Source organism: Ambystoma mexicanum, chromosome 5p, assembly GCF_040938575.1.
Source record: "Ambystoma mexicanum isolate Mex_15411 chromosome 5p, UKY_AmexF1_1, whole genome shotgun sequence".
Lineage (NCBI taxonomy): Eukaryota > Metazoa > Chordata > Amphibia > Caudata > Ambystomatidae > Ambystoma > Ambystoma mexicanum.
Window position 1 is genome coordinate 786,483,988 of NC_090930.1, and position 16,289 is coordinate 786,500,276.

A 16,289-nucleotide genomic window follows, 5' to 3' on the forward strand; every position below is an offset into this window, starting at 1 on the left:
TGCTCAGATACCTGAGGGTTCATAGCACTATATAAATGCTAAATTATTATTATTAAGAGTAATTTCAGGCAGTTAGTTTCTGCAAAGCTCTTATTGGGCATTAGCTAAGGTGCCAGTGGAGGTGTAAGCGATCTAATCACTATGGGGCCACGACACACAGGTTTGCACTTGCAGCTAACAGTAAGTTGGGCTGCTAAAACGTCAATACAAGTTTCATACAATTGGTATTGGCAATCTTTTTCTAGGCAGTCAAAGCAGGCATAATAAAGAATGGCGTTCCAATCGTAGGCAGTAATGATGGTATCACGTGGAGGGAGTGGCAATGTACATTCAATAATATGCCATTACAGTGTTAATAAAACAGGGAGGGGTGCCGGGGGGTATGCAGGGACTCACAGCATGCATACATAGTGTCCGGCATCAGCACTTAATTTACTGGTCATATAGTTCTGTGGCTGATCTTACCGCGCTATGATAAAGTTCAGCGTGGAGTGGTACAGTCTAAAGCATCTGGCAGCAGTAGCGCTACGATGGGAATGCCACAAGAGTCACCAGGGCATGGAATCCACCAAATGCATGCTCTGGAAAAGTTGTGGTCTTTCTTTATGGGAAAGCATTTACCATTATAACAGACTACCAAGCACTCAAGGCCATATTTGAAAACCCTAAGGCATGAATGCCACCCAGAATTGCGAGGTGGGGCCTCAGACTACGTGACTACAAATGTACCATAATTCAGGGAAAGATGTGTTACGGCTGACTTCTTATCTTACCCTCTTGAGTCCAACTCGAGAAAGTCTTCAGTGGCGGACAGATACATCAATTATGTCGCTGAGCAGGCTAAGCCTGAATGTGTTTCATTATAAGACATTGCACAGCATCCTCACCCTTACCCACTTCTGCCCACCGTTAAAATAATGATTGATTCGGGAAAATGGAAACACATCAAAGCGATGGGTCGAAGTTCCTCTGAAGCATGCATGTTTTGCATTTGGTTAAAGATCAAATATCAGTGGGAATGGATAACCTCATCCTCAAGAATGAGACCAAAGTCATTTCAACCCAACTACAACAGAAAATAGTGGTAGCTCGAGGGTCACCGGGCATGGAATCCACAAAATGGATGCAGCGGAAATGTTGTGGTTCTCGGGTATGGACAAGATCTTTGAAGCAGCCATCAACAACTGCAACATATGCAGGACCCACCATCTACATGCCCAGTCTGTACCACTACGCATGACACAGCAACCTCTTCCCATACCCCCGTCAGGTAGCGATCGAATTTCTCAGCCAGACTCCAGTGGGGGTATTATGCATTTGTTTTCATGGACGAATACTCCACATGTCCATCTACTCAAATTAATTCACGCATCAGGGGTAATTCCGGCACTTGATAAAACATTCACTTCCTATGGTGTTTCGAAGATATTGAAGTCTGATAACGGACCTCCTTTCACAAGCATTGATTTCAGAGCATTCCCTGATTATATGGGTTTTCAGCATAGAAGGATTACTCCTTTATGACCACAGGCAAACAGCACTGTAGAAAAACCATGAGCAACACCAAAAAGTCCCTACGCATCGCGCAACTGACAAACAAATCTTTTGAGCAAGTGTTATATCAGCTCCTCAGAGACACCACCCAGCACAACTCATATAAGTCACTCATCAGTGATGTTTGGCCGACAGGTGAGTACAAGGATACCTCAAGTACAGGACATACAGGACAAACAGGTGACACATCCCGTGGATAAGCAAATCAGAGAAACTGACTTTTGAAGAAAGGAGCTCATGAAACAAAATGCTGATCCAGAAGGAAGGCAAGAGACTCCAGATTAAAGGTTAGAAACAAAGTGCTTGTCTGTCAAACAGTTACTGATAAAGCAACCACTCCTTAACACCCTGAAGCTATGACTGCCACCAAAAGGAAGGCATTGATGGTAATTGCTGAAGAAAACAAAAGTAGAATAACTCGGAACTCCTCTTTCTTCAAGATGAAAGGGGCCATCCCGATGGCACGGCACGGGATGAACTGTTCCACCCGAACAATTATGAGGAAAAAGCTGAACAACCCATCTCAAGCATAATACTTAAATGATCCATGAGGAAGCCGGTCAGGTTGCTAGATGAAATGAAGTAATGGTCTTCAAAGGGCATACGTTCAAGGGAGATTGTACTGTTGTATCATTTGGTTGGATGTGGTTCCACACCTCATCATTATGTGAAGCTTGAGAGAAGGAAGTGACGTAAGGTAAGTGAAAGGCACGGGCACTTCAAGACTATAAATAAACGGAGCATAATGTGAATAGTACTGTCTCCTGTGTATTATTCAGTTTGTTCATTCTTTCTGTTTCCTACACCGCAGTTTATGTGGACGCCTCGAGGCACAACACTGAGTTATGGGGAGCCCGAGAGCCCCAAATGGTAAAGCAGATTCAGGCAGACACAACGCGGTTGTTTTCCGCAATGCCGCGTTGTGTCTGCCAGAATCTGCTTTTCCATTTGGGGCTCTCGGGCTCCCCGTGGGGAGCCCGAGAGCCCCAAATGGTAAAGCAGATTCAGGCAGACACAACGCGGTTGTGTTGGAAAACGCTGCAGTTTTAAAACTGCAGCGTTTTCCAACACAATAACGTTGTATTTGTTTGCGGTCGCTTCAAAAGCGACCGCAAACATAAATACAACGTTTTTAAAGCTGCGGTTTTATTTCTAAGTTTTCCGGGCTCCTCCAGCCCGGAAAACTTAGAAAAAAAAACCGCAGCTGGTGCTTATTTTTTGTAAAAAAAATAAATGGCACTTACCGAGATTCAGCTGCAGCTTTCCTGCTCTGGTCTCCGGTCCGCGTCCTCCGAGTCCCGGCACTAATGAAGGGAAAGCCACCCAGCGGTAGACTTTGTTTACTACAGCTGGCTGGCTTTTCCTTCATTAGTGCCGCAAAAGCAAAAGCCAGCACAGGAGGGCCTCCATTTCACAAAATGGCTGCGCCCCTGTGCTTGCTTTTTCGAATTTTGAGCTTGAATAGCTCAAAATTTTACATAGGAAGTTTTAAAACGGAGGATGCTAGTATTTTTTTTTTTTTATGTGGTCTATCTATTTTTTAAATAAAATTTTTTACTAGACCATCCCTTTAAGAGATTTCAGGTTGAGGAGGGGGGCTAGCATAGGAAGTTCTGCAGAAAAGCCTGGCCCAATGACTGCTAGGAGTCGACCCTTGGATAAGTAGCAGGGTTTTGGCTTAACCTCTGGTTAGAGGTTCAAGGGCATTAGCCCATATAAAGAGGTCTTGCACACACTCTGAGAACCTACGTGTGGGGTAAAGAAATCAGTTTCCAGTAGGGCTGAGATCCCTGACAATGCCAGCGTAACCAATACTGGGCTTATTCAGGTAACATTGCCTCATGCGGGACAAGGGCCCAAAGCAAAGGCCATGCCAATACCAAGACTCTGGCCAAGACCAAGTAAATCATCATATTATATGATTCCAAGAGCCAGGACAACAAGCAGGATCACACTTTAGACCCATGTGACTGTGAGTTGCTTGCAGAACACTGTCATGGGCGGATGGTCAGGTGTTTGTTTGAACTCAGACTAGGGATGGACTCTGGCCACTAGTCCCTTTAACTTAAGCCCTGACACTATACATGAAGATATCTGCCTTTCTCTCATGCTTACCTTAAATGTTCCATTTTTCCATACTATCGATCATCTTTCATTCCCTTTGCGTGCTAAAGCGGAATAAAGGTGTTGAAGCATATTTGTTGTGTACATATTTAGCGGAAGGTATCCATGACAAGAGTTAGCTAAGTTTTAATTTGAAGTTTGTTGGATTTTGTATGAATGTAGTTTTTGCTATGGTGTGTCCTGATGTAATTTGACCTACAGTGACATTGCTCTTAGGTGTCCATACAGGGATTTTCTTACACATGTATTTGTGTTATGCATGTTGGGATGGTGTTGCCTAGAGTGAATGAAGATATATTGTCTGGGTATGTATTCTAGAGTTATGTTGTGTGCAGTATGTTGATGTCTGTTTTTTGTTCCAAGGATTTCTGTTTACATGTTGTGATGGTTTGTGATTGTGGGTGTGAATGTGTTTTCCAAGTATGTGTGGCATGTGCTTTTGTTCTGCTTTTTACATGTTGTGATGGTGTGTGATTGAGTATATGCTGCATAGTAATAGTTTCTGTGGTTATCCGTTTGTGTGTTGATTCAGTTTGTGTGAGGGTGTATGTTTTTGTGTTGAATGTGCATAGTTTGGGGTAATGTGCATTTAACCGATGCGCTCTTATGTGAGCAGAGACCAATTTCCTGCATCTGTTTGGTGTGTTATTTCTTTCTATGTATTGTATGTATCATATTAGCATGCTGTGATTGTTTGCTATTGTGTGGTGTTGATGTGATTGACAGTGCGCGGTATGTTGCTGTGGTGAATGATTTTTAGTTTTGTGCTTCAATTTGTATATGTTGTGATGATGTGCCATTGCACATGTTTGAGTGGTGTGTGTGTCTGTATGTTGGGGGCTGTGGATTATCTTGTGCGTTCTGCTTATTTTACAATTTGTGTTTTTAAAAGTGAGTTTAAGGTTTTGTGTGTGTCTGGTGTGCTTGTGTGTTGGTGGGTGGCTGATTATCTCATGTGTTCTGTGATGACCCTGCATGCGTACTGCACATTTATGAACATAACAATATACTTTGAAAGTGAATATCTCCAGTCTGGCTGATCTTATTTTCTAAATGCATTCACTGTATGCTTTAGCAGGGGATAAGGGCGACTCATGCCTCCTCGTCCTCCTTGGCCTCTCTGCTGCATTTGACACCGTCGACCACTGCATCCTTCTCTGCCTCCTTGCTGACAGGATGGGATTCTCTGGCACTGTCCTTAACTGGTTTACCTCCTACCTCTCAGGCAGACACCTGGCTGTCAAGATGAGGTTGTTGCATTGTAACCGACTCCAGCTGTCCTGTGGATTCCCCCAATGCTCCATCCTATCACCAATCCTTTTTAACCTTTATATAGAGCCTCTGGGTACTCTCCTCAAAGATCCCAATTTAGCCATTCACCAATACGCAGAAGATACTCAGTTGTACATGAGAGTAAATAGCATGCACAACATAACTCGTCTCCTCTGCGATTACCTAGCCATCATACAGTCCTGGATGTCGACTGCCTACCTCAAACTAAACCCATCCTAGACTGAATTCATCCGCAATGGTCTGACCGCTAAAAAAAAAAAATGTCCAAAAATGGCTCAATTATATGTGCCTAGAAGGATTTGATCCACAAGTCTGATTCAGAAAAATCCTTAGTCTTCACCATTGACAGGAATCTGTCCTTCCAGAAACACATAGCCAAGAAGGCCCAAATAGCCTGGCTCAGAATCTCTATCCTTTGAAAATTCAAACCATTCTTCCTGCCGGAGGACTTGCAGACAGTAGTACAAGCCCTTGTGGTCTCGCCTATTGATGGGAGGAAATGCTCACCTGACAGGGCTCCCAGCTGCTCACTTGTCTCCCCTAAAAACAGTCCACCACACTGCAGCACATTTTATTATAGAAGCATGCAAATTTAACCAAATTACCCCATCCTACGCAAACTACTTTGGCTTCCACTCCAAGCAAGGATACTGTTCAAGGCTGCATGTATCATCTACAAAGCAGTCATGAATAGCACACCAGCGTACCTGGTGGCTAAACTCCACATATCTGGTGGTACACGCTTCTTGCACAGCAAATCGACCAACCGGCTTGAATCACAATTTGTCCACAAATAGAGTGCCTGCAAACAATCCTCTTGTCATGCACCCTCTCGAACTCGATCCCGGTGTCAGCTCGGTATACTCAAAACATGACCCTTTCAACAACACCTAACCAAGAACTTATTTCATTGGATGCACATACCAACGCACAGACCTCACAGTACTGCGCTACTGTTAAACATACCTGCCACCCACATTCTGTACAGCGCGCTGCTGCTCTCGAGCTACGTCCACACTTTAAACAATAAAATAAAAATACTGTACACCAATTCAAGTAAGAGGTAGGTAGATGCCTAAAATCATGTACATCATAGCTGACGGTTTTGAGATATGCGTCCTGAAAGTATTTTATTTCATGCTCTTTTGAAATAGTAATGCAATAAACACTTTTTAGAAATGTTTTTGGGCAACAAAATGTTGATAAAACTTTGCCAAATTTGGCATATGCTCACATCTGGCCTGATCAGCAGCAGGTGAAATTTGGTAAACTGTCATGGACAAGAATACATTTTAAAGCTGAAAACTTTTTTTGTGTTCCCTATATAACATGCTGTCTAGGATGTTAATAGACGAGAGAAACTGAGAGAACCAAGACATAGATGATTAAAGTTTACGGACAAAGGAAACAAGTACACTAGTAGTTAGCTTAATGGTGCATTTAAAAGTGAATGGGCCTCATTACAAGTAGGGCGGTAAGGGTTAATGGTCACCGGTAACGAGACCGGTGCCGTTAAACCCTTACCGCCCTACTACGAGTTCCCTTTGTGGGTCCTTCCTTAACGCATGCTTTTAGCAGGCGTTAAGGACGGGACCCGCAAAGGGACTTTAGAGCTAATAACGGTACCGTAATTTACGGTACCGTTATTGGCGCCTTCCCCATTCCCATTGAGCCCTATGGGGGCTGAAATGGGAATGCGGAAGGGCCCTGGTGAATGGGGAATTACCGGTCCCGCCAACCTTGGAATGGACCGGTGATTGCTCCATTCAGCAGGGCGGAATCGGAACGAGTTTGGAGGCAGCCATGCCGCAAATAGCGGCGTGGTTACCTCCAAACTCGGAATGAGGCCAAATGAGTTTGGTAATTTAAATAACACAGTGGTGGTGTGACATGAATTGCATCTTGGTCATGATAATCTTATCCATGAAAAACCTGTATCCGGAAGCTTAACTCCTAAAAAGCACAGTTGCAGGAACCACTTCGAATTTAAGACAATGAGGTTCTAGCCTAAGGTTAATTGATAGTGTTATTGCAAAGGTCGTCATGTCTTCACAGACAAAAGGGTAAATGCAGACTCAGCTGCTGCACCTTGGAACTGCCATATGAGCCCCAGAGAGCTGTTGTCATGGGAGAATCGAGAGACCCATTGTAGCAGCGGAATCTTTACATCTCTGCTGTTACAGGGTCAGCTCATTAACTTTTGAGACTGAATACATATAAACCAGCCTTCTGTACTCTACGTGTCCATTAGGCGCATTACACAAAACATTTTCTAGGTAGGCTATTACACAGGAGTGCCTGAAAGCCATACTTTAAATTTAGAATATGGTTGTTATTCGTGTTTTAGCAGCATCTTTGATAAGCCTGATAATCAATCGTGTTTATGTCAAACATGGTTGCAATTTTTTTGCTGGATTCTTTTAGTAATTCCTGAAAAAATTAATGAACAATGTAATGACAGCATTTACTGCAAGTTTTACCTCTACTTTGTCTCTTTCAGGATGCAGACGGTGGTTCAAATCAGACTTCATGGAAATGGAAGGTTGAACATATACTTTACAAAGCTTTTCGGACACATCTTCTACCTCCTAAACACTTCACGGAAGATGGAAGCATTCTGCAGCTTGCAAATTTATCTGATCTGTACAAAGTTTTTGAGCGTTGTTGAATTCTTTTGTTTTGGGACTTCCACCAAAATTTGATATGTTAAAATTCTTTACATTTAAAATTCTTTGTTTGTACCATTTGTGTTGACTATTCCTGTTCTCAAAAAACTTACTTTGTACTAAAGGTGTTTGTCCATATAGTGATATTTGTTCTTAATTTTTCTTCTGTGATTGATCATTTTAGACATCGTGTGTTACTCGGGTGGGGTGGGGTAGGGGTGTGTGTGTGCATACTTGTATCATAGCTTGCGTCAATTCTAATTGATGCTTTGATTTTCAGAATACTTCAATTAAGTAATTGAAAATATTTCAGGAGATCAGAAATTGCTTAACAGGTTGTGTACAGCTTCTAAGAATCATGTGAGTCTGTAGAGCCTACATCAGAATAGAATACAATACACTTAATGTATTCATTTAAATAGATAGTATTTCTTGTTGGGGATATAACAGCATTTAGTGCATGCACATGTTTTAGAACGACCCCACTTTAACACAATGATTGACATCCTAAATATCTTCCATCTTGACTTGACGCACCAGGTACCTTTTTCAACCATGGGTCTATTGGGCACTAGCGAGTAGAAAAGATTGCAGATTTTGGTTTCCTAATGATAAGTTTGACTAAGTATATGTGTGGAAACAGCCAAAGCACAGCATTTCAAAGTAGCAATGGAAGTCAAGCATGGACCAAGGTGGACATTTGGTTGTTGTTCCAGCCCTGCTTTTCAGTGGCACTTTTCAAATCAACGTGGATAATTAGGTTATCCAGCATGGAGTCAAATGCTCATGAATATTCCCCTGGTTAGGCTGGGAATCCTCAGTAAAAAAGAAAGCTGTTTCACTTTAGCCCCCTCTATAATTCTTTGGGTCATATTGCCCCCAGCCAATGACAGTCGTCTCCCTAAGCTACACCCCTGGTGGCCATCTTCAGATTTTAACCACACAGTTCAGTGTTGGAAGTCCTCTCATGTTTCTCCTCAAGAAGTTTGCTATTTTTGGATACCTTTTGATCAGTTTTCTTGTCAATCCTTTCATCGTCGACCGTCACTGTTGACTACCAGCAGTGGGGATCCAATGTCGGCAAAGATAGAATTACATTGTCAGATCTTCTCTCAAGTTTTTCGTTACGCCCAGGCTTCGGCCTAAATCTCACCTCGACGATGTCCAGCATGGGCAAGAGAAGTCTCTTCAGCGACTGTGAAAAATGTGGCTTGAAGAACGTTTATGTGGAGAATTGGCACCTTAATTGCCTGTATTGTCTGCCTCCAGACCACGATGAAGACGGATGTGAGATCTGCCGTGGGTTCCTGGCTAAGACCAAGCGGAATCATGATCGCAGGTTGGTGGCTTGGTTCCAGGAGGAGAAGGGCTCTGATGCGGCCCCCGGGCGCAGTCATGCCTTTTCAAGGACCGGCCGGTCCCGTGAGCGTGCTCCCTCTCAGAAAAAGAGGTTGAGGTCCTTTCAGGATGCCCCTTCCCAGGGAATCCAAAAGAAGGTTAAGCACCACAGAGCTGATCCCATGAAAGTCGCAGCTACTGCAGGATCTGTTCCGGGAAGGACCTGCTCCCCGTCACTGTCTACGGTGAGCCTGCTGGTTGGTGGGGTACCTTCTGCGAGGAAGTCCCTGACCCCCTCCAAGCCCAAGTCCTCTTCCAAGGACATGTCTTCAAGGGAGAGGCCTGCTGGAGACCTGTCAATGACTTAATTGTCTTCGTCAGCTGCAGCAAAGAATTTGTCAACGCCATCGTCTGCCAGGATCACTGCCTCCTTGACAACTGCTTTGTATTCCAAGAATCCTACCTTGTCGATGACCCCTTCGTCAAGGATCACGACACCATCGACATTGTCTGCAAACACCTCCTTGATGACTACAATTGCTTTGTTGACGAGAGGCCCGACAGAGACAGTCGTTCCTATGGCCGCGACTACTACAACGCCATGGGTGGCTTTGCCTCCGAGGCCTCCACCTGCTGCTGCTCTGGTCATGACTTCAGCAATGACATCAACTTTGCAGGTTCCCATCGTCGCCTAATTCCCGAAGGATTCGGGTAGGCTGAGGGACTTGCTGCTGCCAGCAGACTTCCTTCTGAGACCTGTGAGGGTGTCTCCCCAGTGCATGTGGGGTCCTCGAGTAGGTATCCTCAGATTTATAGTAGCACTGAGGACGAGCATCTGTCTGAGGGCTACTACTCAGACCATGAAGGGGTCCTAGGTGCAATAGCACAGGAGGGATCTCCTCAACAGGAGCCGGATCAGTTTTTTGCCCCTCCTAGAAGGTTCAGTCCTGACACTTTACCATTTGCTCAATTTTTTCATCAGCCAGCACGCAGGGACATGTGAGACATGTCGCTGGACATCTCACCACCCATAACACCTTGGTGTCGAAATCCAACAAAGATTGCCTGCTGCCCCACTGCCGGGCCAGGCACACAGCTCTCCTATGGCTCCTACCAGGAGTTTACCCAGGCTGAAGCGCATGCTTAGCCCTACCAGGCCAAAGCCCTCCCGGACCAAAGCGTCAGCTGATGCTGCCCCATATGGCCTTGACATCGGTGGAGGAGGAGCCGTCACTGGTACAGACACTGGTACTGACATGATACCACAGCTACCCATACGGACGAGTATGAGGATTATGACCCTGCTGACAAGAGATTGGTTCATTCCATGCCATGATCCCCAGAGCATCTAAACTATTCAGCCTGGTGCCGGAGGAGAAGAAGAAAGAAGTGTTCCTCTTTTAGCAACGAGGAACAAAATCGTGTTGGTTCCATTGTTGGACGACGTCTGGGAGGAAGGTTTGGCCCTGATGAAGATGACAAGGACCACACCCTCCAAGAGAGACATGGTAGAGAAAAGGTATAGGGTCCCAGACTTGACTCCCAGGTGCCTGAGGTCCCAGCCTCCTCCAGACTCCGCCAGGAAACGCTACTCCAACCCATCATAGTCTTTCATGGTTCCCCCGGATCAGGAGGGGAAGAAGTTGGATGCAGTGGAACACGCATCATTTACATCACGGCTTCCACCGTGAAAGCCGCCAATGCCCTTGCCATCCTGTGTCACTATGATAGGGAGCTCTGGTATAGGTTCGGGTCAATATTGGACTTCCTGCTGGACAAGAAGACCAAAGCCCTCGCCCTGTTCCAGGAGGCCAAGGTGCCCTTGGTCCACACCATCATGGTGGCGCCGGACATAGTTGACTCCGGATTCTGCGCAATGGGGGGTGGCCCTACGGCACCAGGGTTGGCTTAAGGCCATGAACATCAGGGCAGACGTACAGTCCAAGGTGGTAGACATGTCCTTTGATGGGGCCAGTTTGTTTGGCAAGGCAGTGGACGAGACGCTCCAAGCAATTAAAACGGATACGGAGTTGGCAAGCTCGCTGGGGACACCGCAGCAGAGAAGATTGTTGTCCTTTTGATTCTTAGGAGGGAAGTTCAGCAGGTCCTCCAAGTGGTATTCTACCCCCCCCCCTCCGATCATCAGCCCTCCCGCTCCATGGCCCAGGAAGCCTACAGAGGCCGCTCACAGGCCTACGGCAGTGGAGGCCAGCGTCGTCGGCCCAAAAGCCAGGACGCAGACGCCCAAGCAGGCCTAAACTGGCCGTGGACCATGGCCCTCACTTTCGCACCCCAGTGGGAGGCCAGCTAGCTAACTTTGTCGACCAGTGGAAGACCATCACCACGGACAAATGGGTGTTGGACGTTCTTCATCAAGGGCACACCTTGGAATTCCAACAGAGGTGCCCTTGCATTCCTCCTGTGGCACGTCAAGAAATGGACATGGCTCAACTGCTGCAGGCGGTTCAGGCCATGTTAAGAAAAGGGGCGATAGAGCCAGTCCCCTTAGACTCTGGGGCTCCGGAGTGTACTCCAGATACTTTTTGGTACAGAAAAAGGCAGGAGGGTGGCTGCCGCTCCTTGACTTAAGATGCCTTAACAAGTACTTGAAATCACAGAGGTTCAGGATGGACACTTTGCAGCATGCTCGACAAGCTGGAAGAAGGGGAATTCTTGGTGACTTTGGACATGGAGGACGCCTGCTTTCACATGCCCATTCACCCAAAACATTGGAAGTTCTTGCGATTTGTGGTCCAGGGACGGTACTATCAGTACAAGGCCCTGCCCTTCAACCTGAAATCGGAGCTAAAGGTGTTCACAAAGTACTTGTCCCTGGTGGCAGTGCATCTACGTCTCAAAGGCATCCATGTCTACCCTTATCTGGACGACTGGCGCTTCCGCTTGCACGCACTGGCGATCTAGCACACAGCAGAGACCATACGCCTTTTGACAGAGCTCAGATTCTACATCAGTTATCTGAAGTCCTGAATAGAGCCATCGCAGAACGCTCTTTTCCTGGGCGCCCATCTCAACACGGTCTCATGCCTAGCTTCCTCGGAGAAGAGGTTGACGACCATCCTGGGGAAGGTGCAGCACATGTTGTTGGTGCAATCCGCAACAGTGCGAGACATCAAGTCGCATAATGTCCTCCTTCATCCACCTCGTTCCCTTTTGCAGGCTCCAGATGAGGCCACATTGTTCCATATCCGTAAGCAGGGATGGACACGCTCTCCCTGGAGCCCCAGTCCCTGTGGTGCTGGGCCATTCTTCTGGACATGTTCCTCATCCCCTTTGACCTGGCAGGCACCAAGAGCACCATTGCGGACTCACACAGCAGGGAGCTGGGGTCCTGCCACGAGTGTAAACTTCATCAGGCTCAAGTATCCCTTCCCTTCCAAGCGGGGTCAACACCAAATCGACCTCTTTGCGACAGCAACTACCTCCAAGTGCCAGAGGTTCACCGGCAGGTTTCCTCAGCCGAGGAGCCTGGGGGATGCCTTTTTCCTCTCCCTGTACGACTTCCCTCCATTTCTGCTCCTGCTACGTGTGATCAACACACACAGACATTGCCATTGCAGGGTGATCCTCATTGCTCCAGCGTGGCGTCTGCAGATCGGGTTCCCAGACCTGCTCCGTCTCTCAGTGGCTCCATCCATCCGGCTGCCTCCACTTCCCGATCTTCTTCCCGAGAAGACAGAACAATTCTACACCATGACCCACCGTTGCTGAGCCTCACGGCCTGGCTCCTGCAGCCCTAGAGTTGGGACATTATTCCCTACCGCTGAAATGTAAGAAGATACTGCCCAAGGCTAGAGCTTTCTCTACGCTGTCCTGCTACGGCCACAAATGGAAACGATTTACAGTGTGGTGCAGGACTCAGAAGGTATCCAGCTGCCATTTCCCAGTACACCAGGGTGCCTGGTAAGCTCTCCCTGTGGTCACACAGGCTTGTAAATAAGGTCTTCAAAGGCCTCTTCAAGACATTTCCCCCAGTGAGGGCTCCTGCTCCAGCTTGGGAGCTCAACATTGTTTTAACTAAGCTCATGGGGGCCCCATTTGAACCGATGCATCAGGCCCCTCTGAAGTTTCTCTCGTAGAAGACCGCTTTCCTAGTGGCCATCACCTCGGCCAGGCAGGTGAGGCGACCCAGGCACTATCTTGCAAGCAGCCATACTTGTCCTTCCATGCTACGAGGGTTGTGCTCTAGACCCACCCCACCTCTATGCCGAAGGTTCCTTCGGAATTCCATCTCAATGATCCTTTGGTTCTACCAGTCTTCTTCCTAAACCTATCTCACCTGCTGAAAGGGCGTTGCATTTGCTGGACGTTGTTAGGCAGAATCCTGTGCAGTTCCTTTGGGGAACACTGCAAAAAGATTAAGACTACAGGAGTAAGCAGTAAACCCAATTGGCGGCAGTCTGCACCACCCAGATTTACCTGGTAGCTGTGGCTGAGCAGTCAGACTTCTCTCAAGAAGAGTAGGGAAGTAGATAGAGTATACACAGTAGAGCTAAAAAAACTCAGTAGAGCAAACAAACACTGACCAGAGCTTTGTATAAAAAGTATATAATTATTTATTTAAAACACACTTTAGGCAATATACTAGCACTCCAAATCAAAAGCAGGTTAAAACACAGTCAGGTAAAGTATACACACCACCCTTAATAACTATTAGACAAGTCAGAATTAAAACACCACGATTTGTTAAACAGAGGTGAGCGCATAACCTGATGGCACTCCAATAGTTCAGTTAAAGGGAGAGAAAAAGGCAGAGCATAGAAATAAAACAGGTCCCAAAACTTTTAGGAGTTCTCAGCCAGGGAATAAAGGCAGTATAGACTGTAGAGCCAAAGTTCATAGGCCAGGCCGACTTAAAAGGGAGCAAAGCGAAATGTGCCCAGGATCACACGGTTGAAAAATGCACTAAAAGTCTTTGCATAATGTTCAAAAGAGGTTTGGGCGATTCAAGAAGGTAAAGTTAGGAGGTCTGGGGCCAACCCAGTTGGCAAGCCAATGATTTAAGGGTCACCTTGGGCGAACCGAAGAAAGGGAGGCCAGGCAGGACACAGTACCTTAAACAGAGAGGAAGCTCCAGCGGTGGCAGTTGTTCCTGACAGTGGTTGCAGTTCAATGTTTCGACCAGGGGAAGAGAGGATCTCGTCGAGGAGGAAACCTGGAGTCGTTGCACTGCACAGGGATGAAACCAGCCGCGGAGTTCGTCAATAAAAGGAGCGTTCCTTTTATTTGCGGTCAAAGTGGTGAAGCTTGGCTATCCGGCTGCCGGGGTGCTTAGCACGGGCGATTCGACCAAGAGACGTCTGTGGAAGGCGAAAAGGGCGAACTGGTTGGTCCCACCAGCTCAGAGAAAGAAGACTCGTCCAACAGAAGATCTTCTCTTGTCGTTGGGAAAGTGGTGAGGTAGTTGCAGCAGGGCTTCACCTGTGGTGTCGTCATTGCAGATGGCTCAGCTTCTTCCCTCTTTGGATTCTTAGGTCCTGTGGCGACTTCTGAAGTTCCAGTCCCAAAGGCTCTGCTTTTATGCAGAAAAACCCCCATTCATCAGCCTAGCTGTCAATCACACATGCTAAGTAGTGAGCCGGATGGCTCACCACTGGGCCAATCAGAGTAGAGTGTGACTTGGGTTGCCGAGGCAACGCAGTCCAGGGTGCCAATTCCCCCCCTCCACCCCTCCTGTGGAACCCAGACAGAGTGGCACCATTTGGAGGGCTTCTGTGGAGAAGCCCGCCAAAATAGTGGAACAAAGGGCTCGACCTTGGTCAGAGTTACAGAGACTGACAAATACGCCATTTTAGAAAAGTGTTCTGGCAAAAAGACCCTACCGGGGATTTAATATTAAATAAACCGGCGGTATCTTTAACATTGCACCAAAAAGTGGTGCGTTTAAAATCAATGGGAAAATCCCATAGAGAATATTCCGGTGGAATATTTCGCGTGGTAACCACTGCCACCAGCCAGAAACTCGGCAAGGGGGGGACTGGGCAGTGCCCCCTTAAACAGACCCAGGGGCAATATAATTAACCCCTTCCAGTACTTCCACAATATGATGGTTTGTACTGGTTCTGTTCACAATTTAGGACTAGTAAAGTCAATGGTGACTTTACATGCCCTGGGAGACAGTAGTCAGTCCCAGGGTATGGAGTCTATGTTTGGGGGTCACTATGACACCCCTGTGTTACTGCACTGAGGGTGCTGTGTAACACACACACACAAAATAGATGATCCCCTATGGAGTAGAAAGAAAACCCCATAGCCCATAAGCACACAGAGTCAAAGACACTCAAATCATGCCTAAGAGTGGGCGGAAAAGAGTCTCACTCTCAGCAGGAGAAAAAAACAAACCCCAAAAATCCAGCAAAGCTTCTGGGGGCCTCACTAGGTTTGGGAAATTAGCCTTATAAGAGAATTCTCCCTAACAGACCTTGCTCGTGCCTTGAAGTTTTATGTTGCATGCACAAAGGATTTTGGGAAGACATCTCAACCCTTTGTGAATTCTGTCCCAGTGTCGCATGGGAAGGCTCTATCTAAGGCTTCCATTTCCAGGCCATCTGAGAGCCCATTCCACCACAGCCATTGCAGAGACAATGGCGTTTCTCACTGGTGTGTCCCTGCTTGACATCTGCAGGGCTGCTATGTGACGGTCCATCCACACCTTCACAATATTCTACTGTGTTGACAAGGAGTAGTCCCGGGTCGGCCAAGCGGTGCTACTCAATCTGTTTGCTTGAGGAGAGTCTGTTCCAGGGGTAAGTTATTCCTTCTGTTGAGCCTTGCCACCTCCCGTGGTTGTGTATGTGTACTTCTGTGAGCATGCAAATCCATGCCAGACCCCATGCTGGAGAAGGAACAAGTTATTTACCTGTAACTCCTGTTCTCCAGCATGGGTCTGGCATGGATTCACATGCAAACCCTCCCTCCTTCCCCTCTGTGGCTCTTCCTGGTTCATACTGCCACTTTACGTGCTCTACCAAATCTGAAGATGGCCACCAGGGGTGGAGCTTAGGGAGACGATTGTCATTGGCTGGTGGTAGTATGACCCAATGATATGACCCAATGGACAGTGATTGGTTGTAGAGAAGATGAGCAGTTTCAGATTAAAGCGAAACGGCTTTCTTTTTTTGCCAAGTATTCCCAGCCTGATGACAGGGAATATTTATGTGCATGTGAATCTATGCCAGAGCCATGCTGGAGAACAGGAGTTACAGGCTAGATTTCAAAGCTCCGTCTTGATGATGAGGCTTGATCTTGGAAAGTGAGGACTTGTTTGTGTATTTAGCCGCCAACAGACACACTGTT

At 46.8% G+C, this 16,289-nt stretch overlaps 1 protein-coding gene across 2 annotated transcripts in view; it reads left to right on the top strand.

The window, feature by feature from the left end:
- MLH1 (mutL homolog 1) overlaps positions 1 to 7,781 on the top strand; it is a 949,066-nt gene extending 941,285 nt beyond the window's left edge. For both annotated transcript variants that reach the window (XM_069613203.1, XM_069613202.1), the window contains exon 19: positions 7,472 to 7,781. In XM_069613203.1, coding sequence (XP_069469304.1) covers positions 7,472 to 7,639 — 168 coding nt within the window. In that variant the 3' untranslated portion in view covers positions 7,640 to 7,781. The remainder of the gene's footprint in view (positions 1 to 7,471) is intronic.
- The last annotated feature ends 8,508 nt before the right edge of the window (positions 7,782 to 16,289 follow it).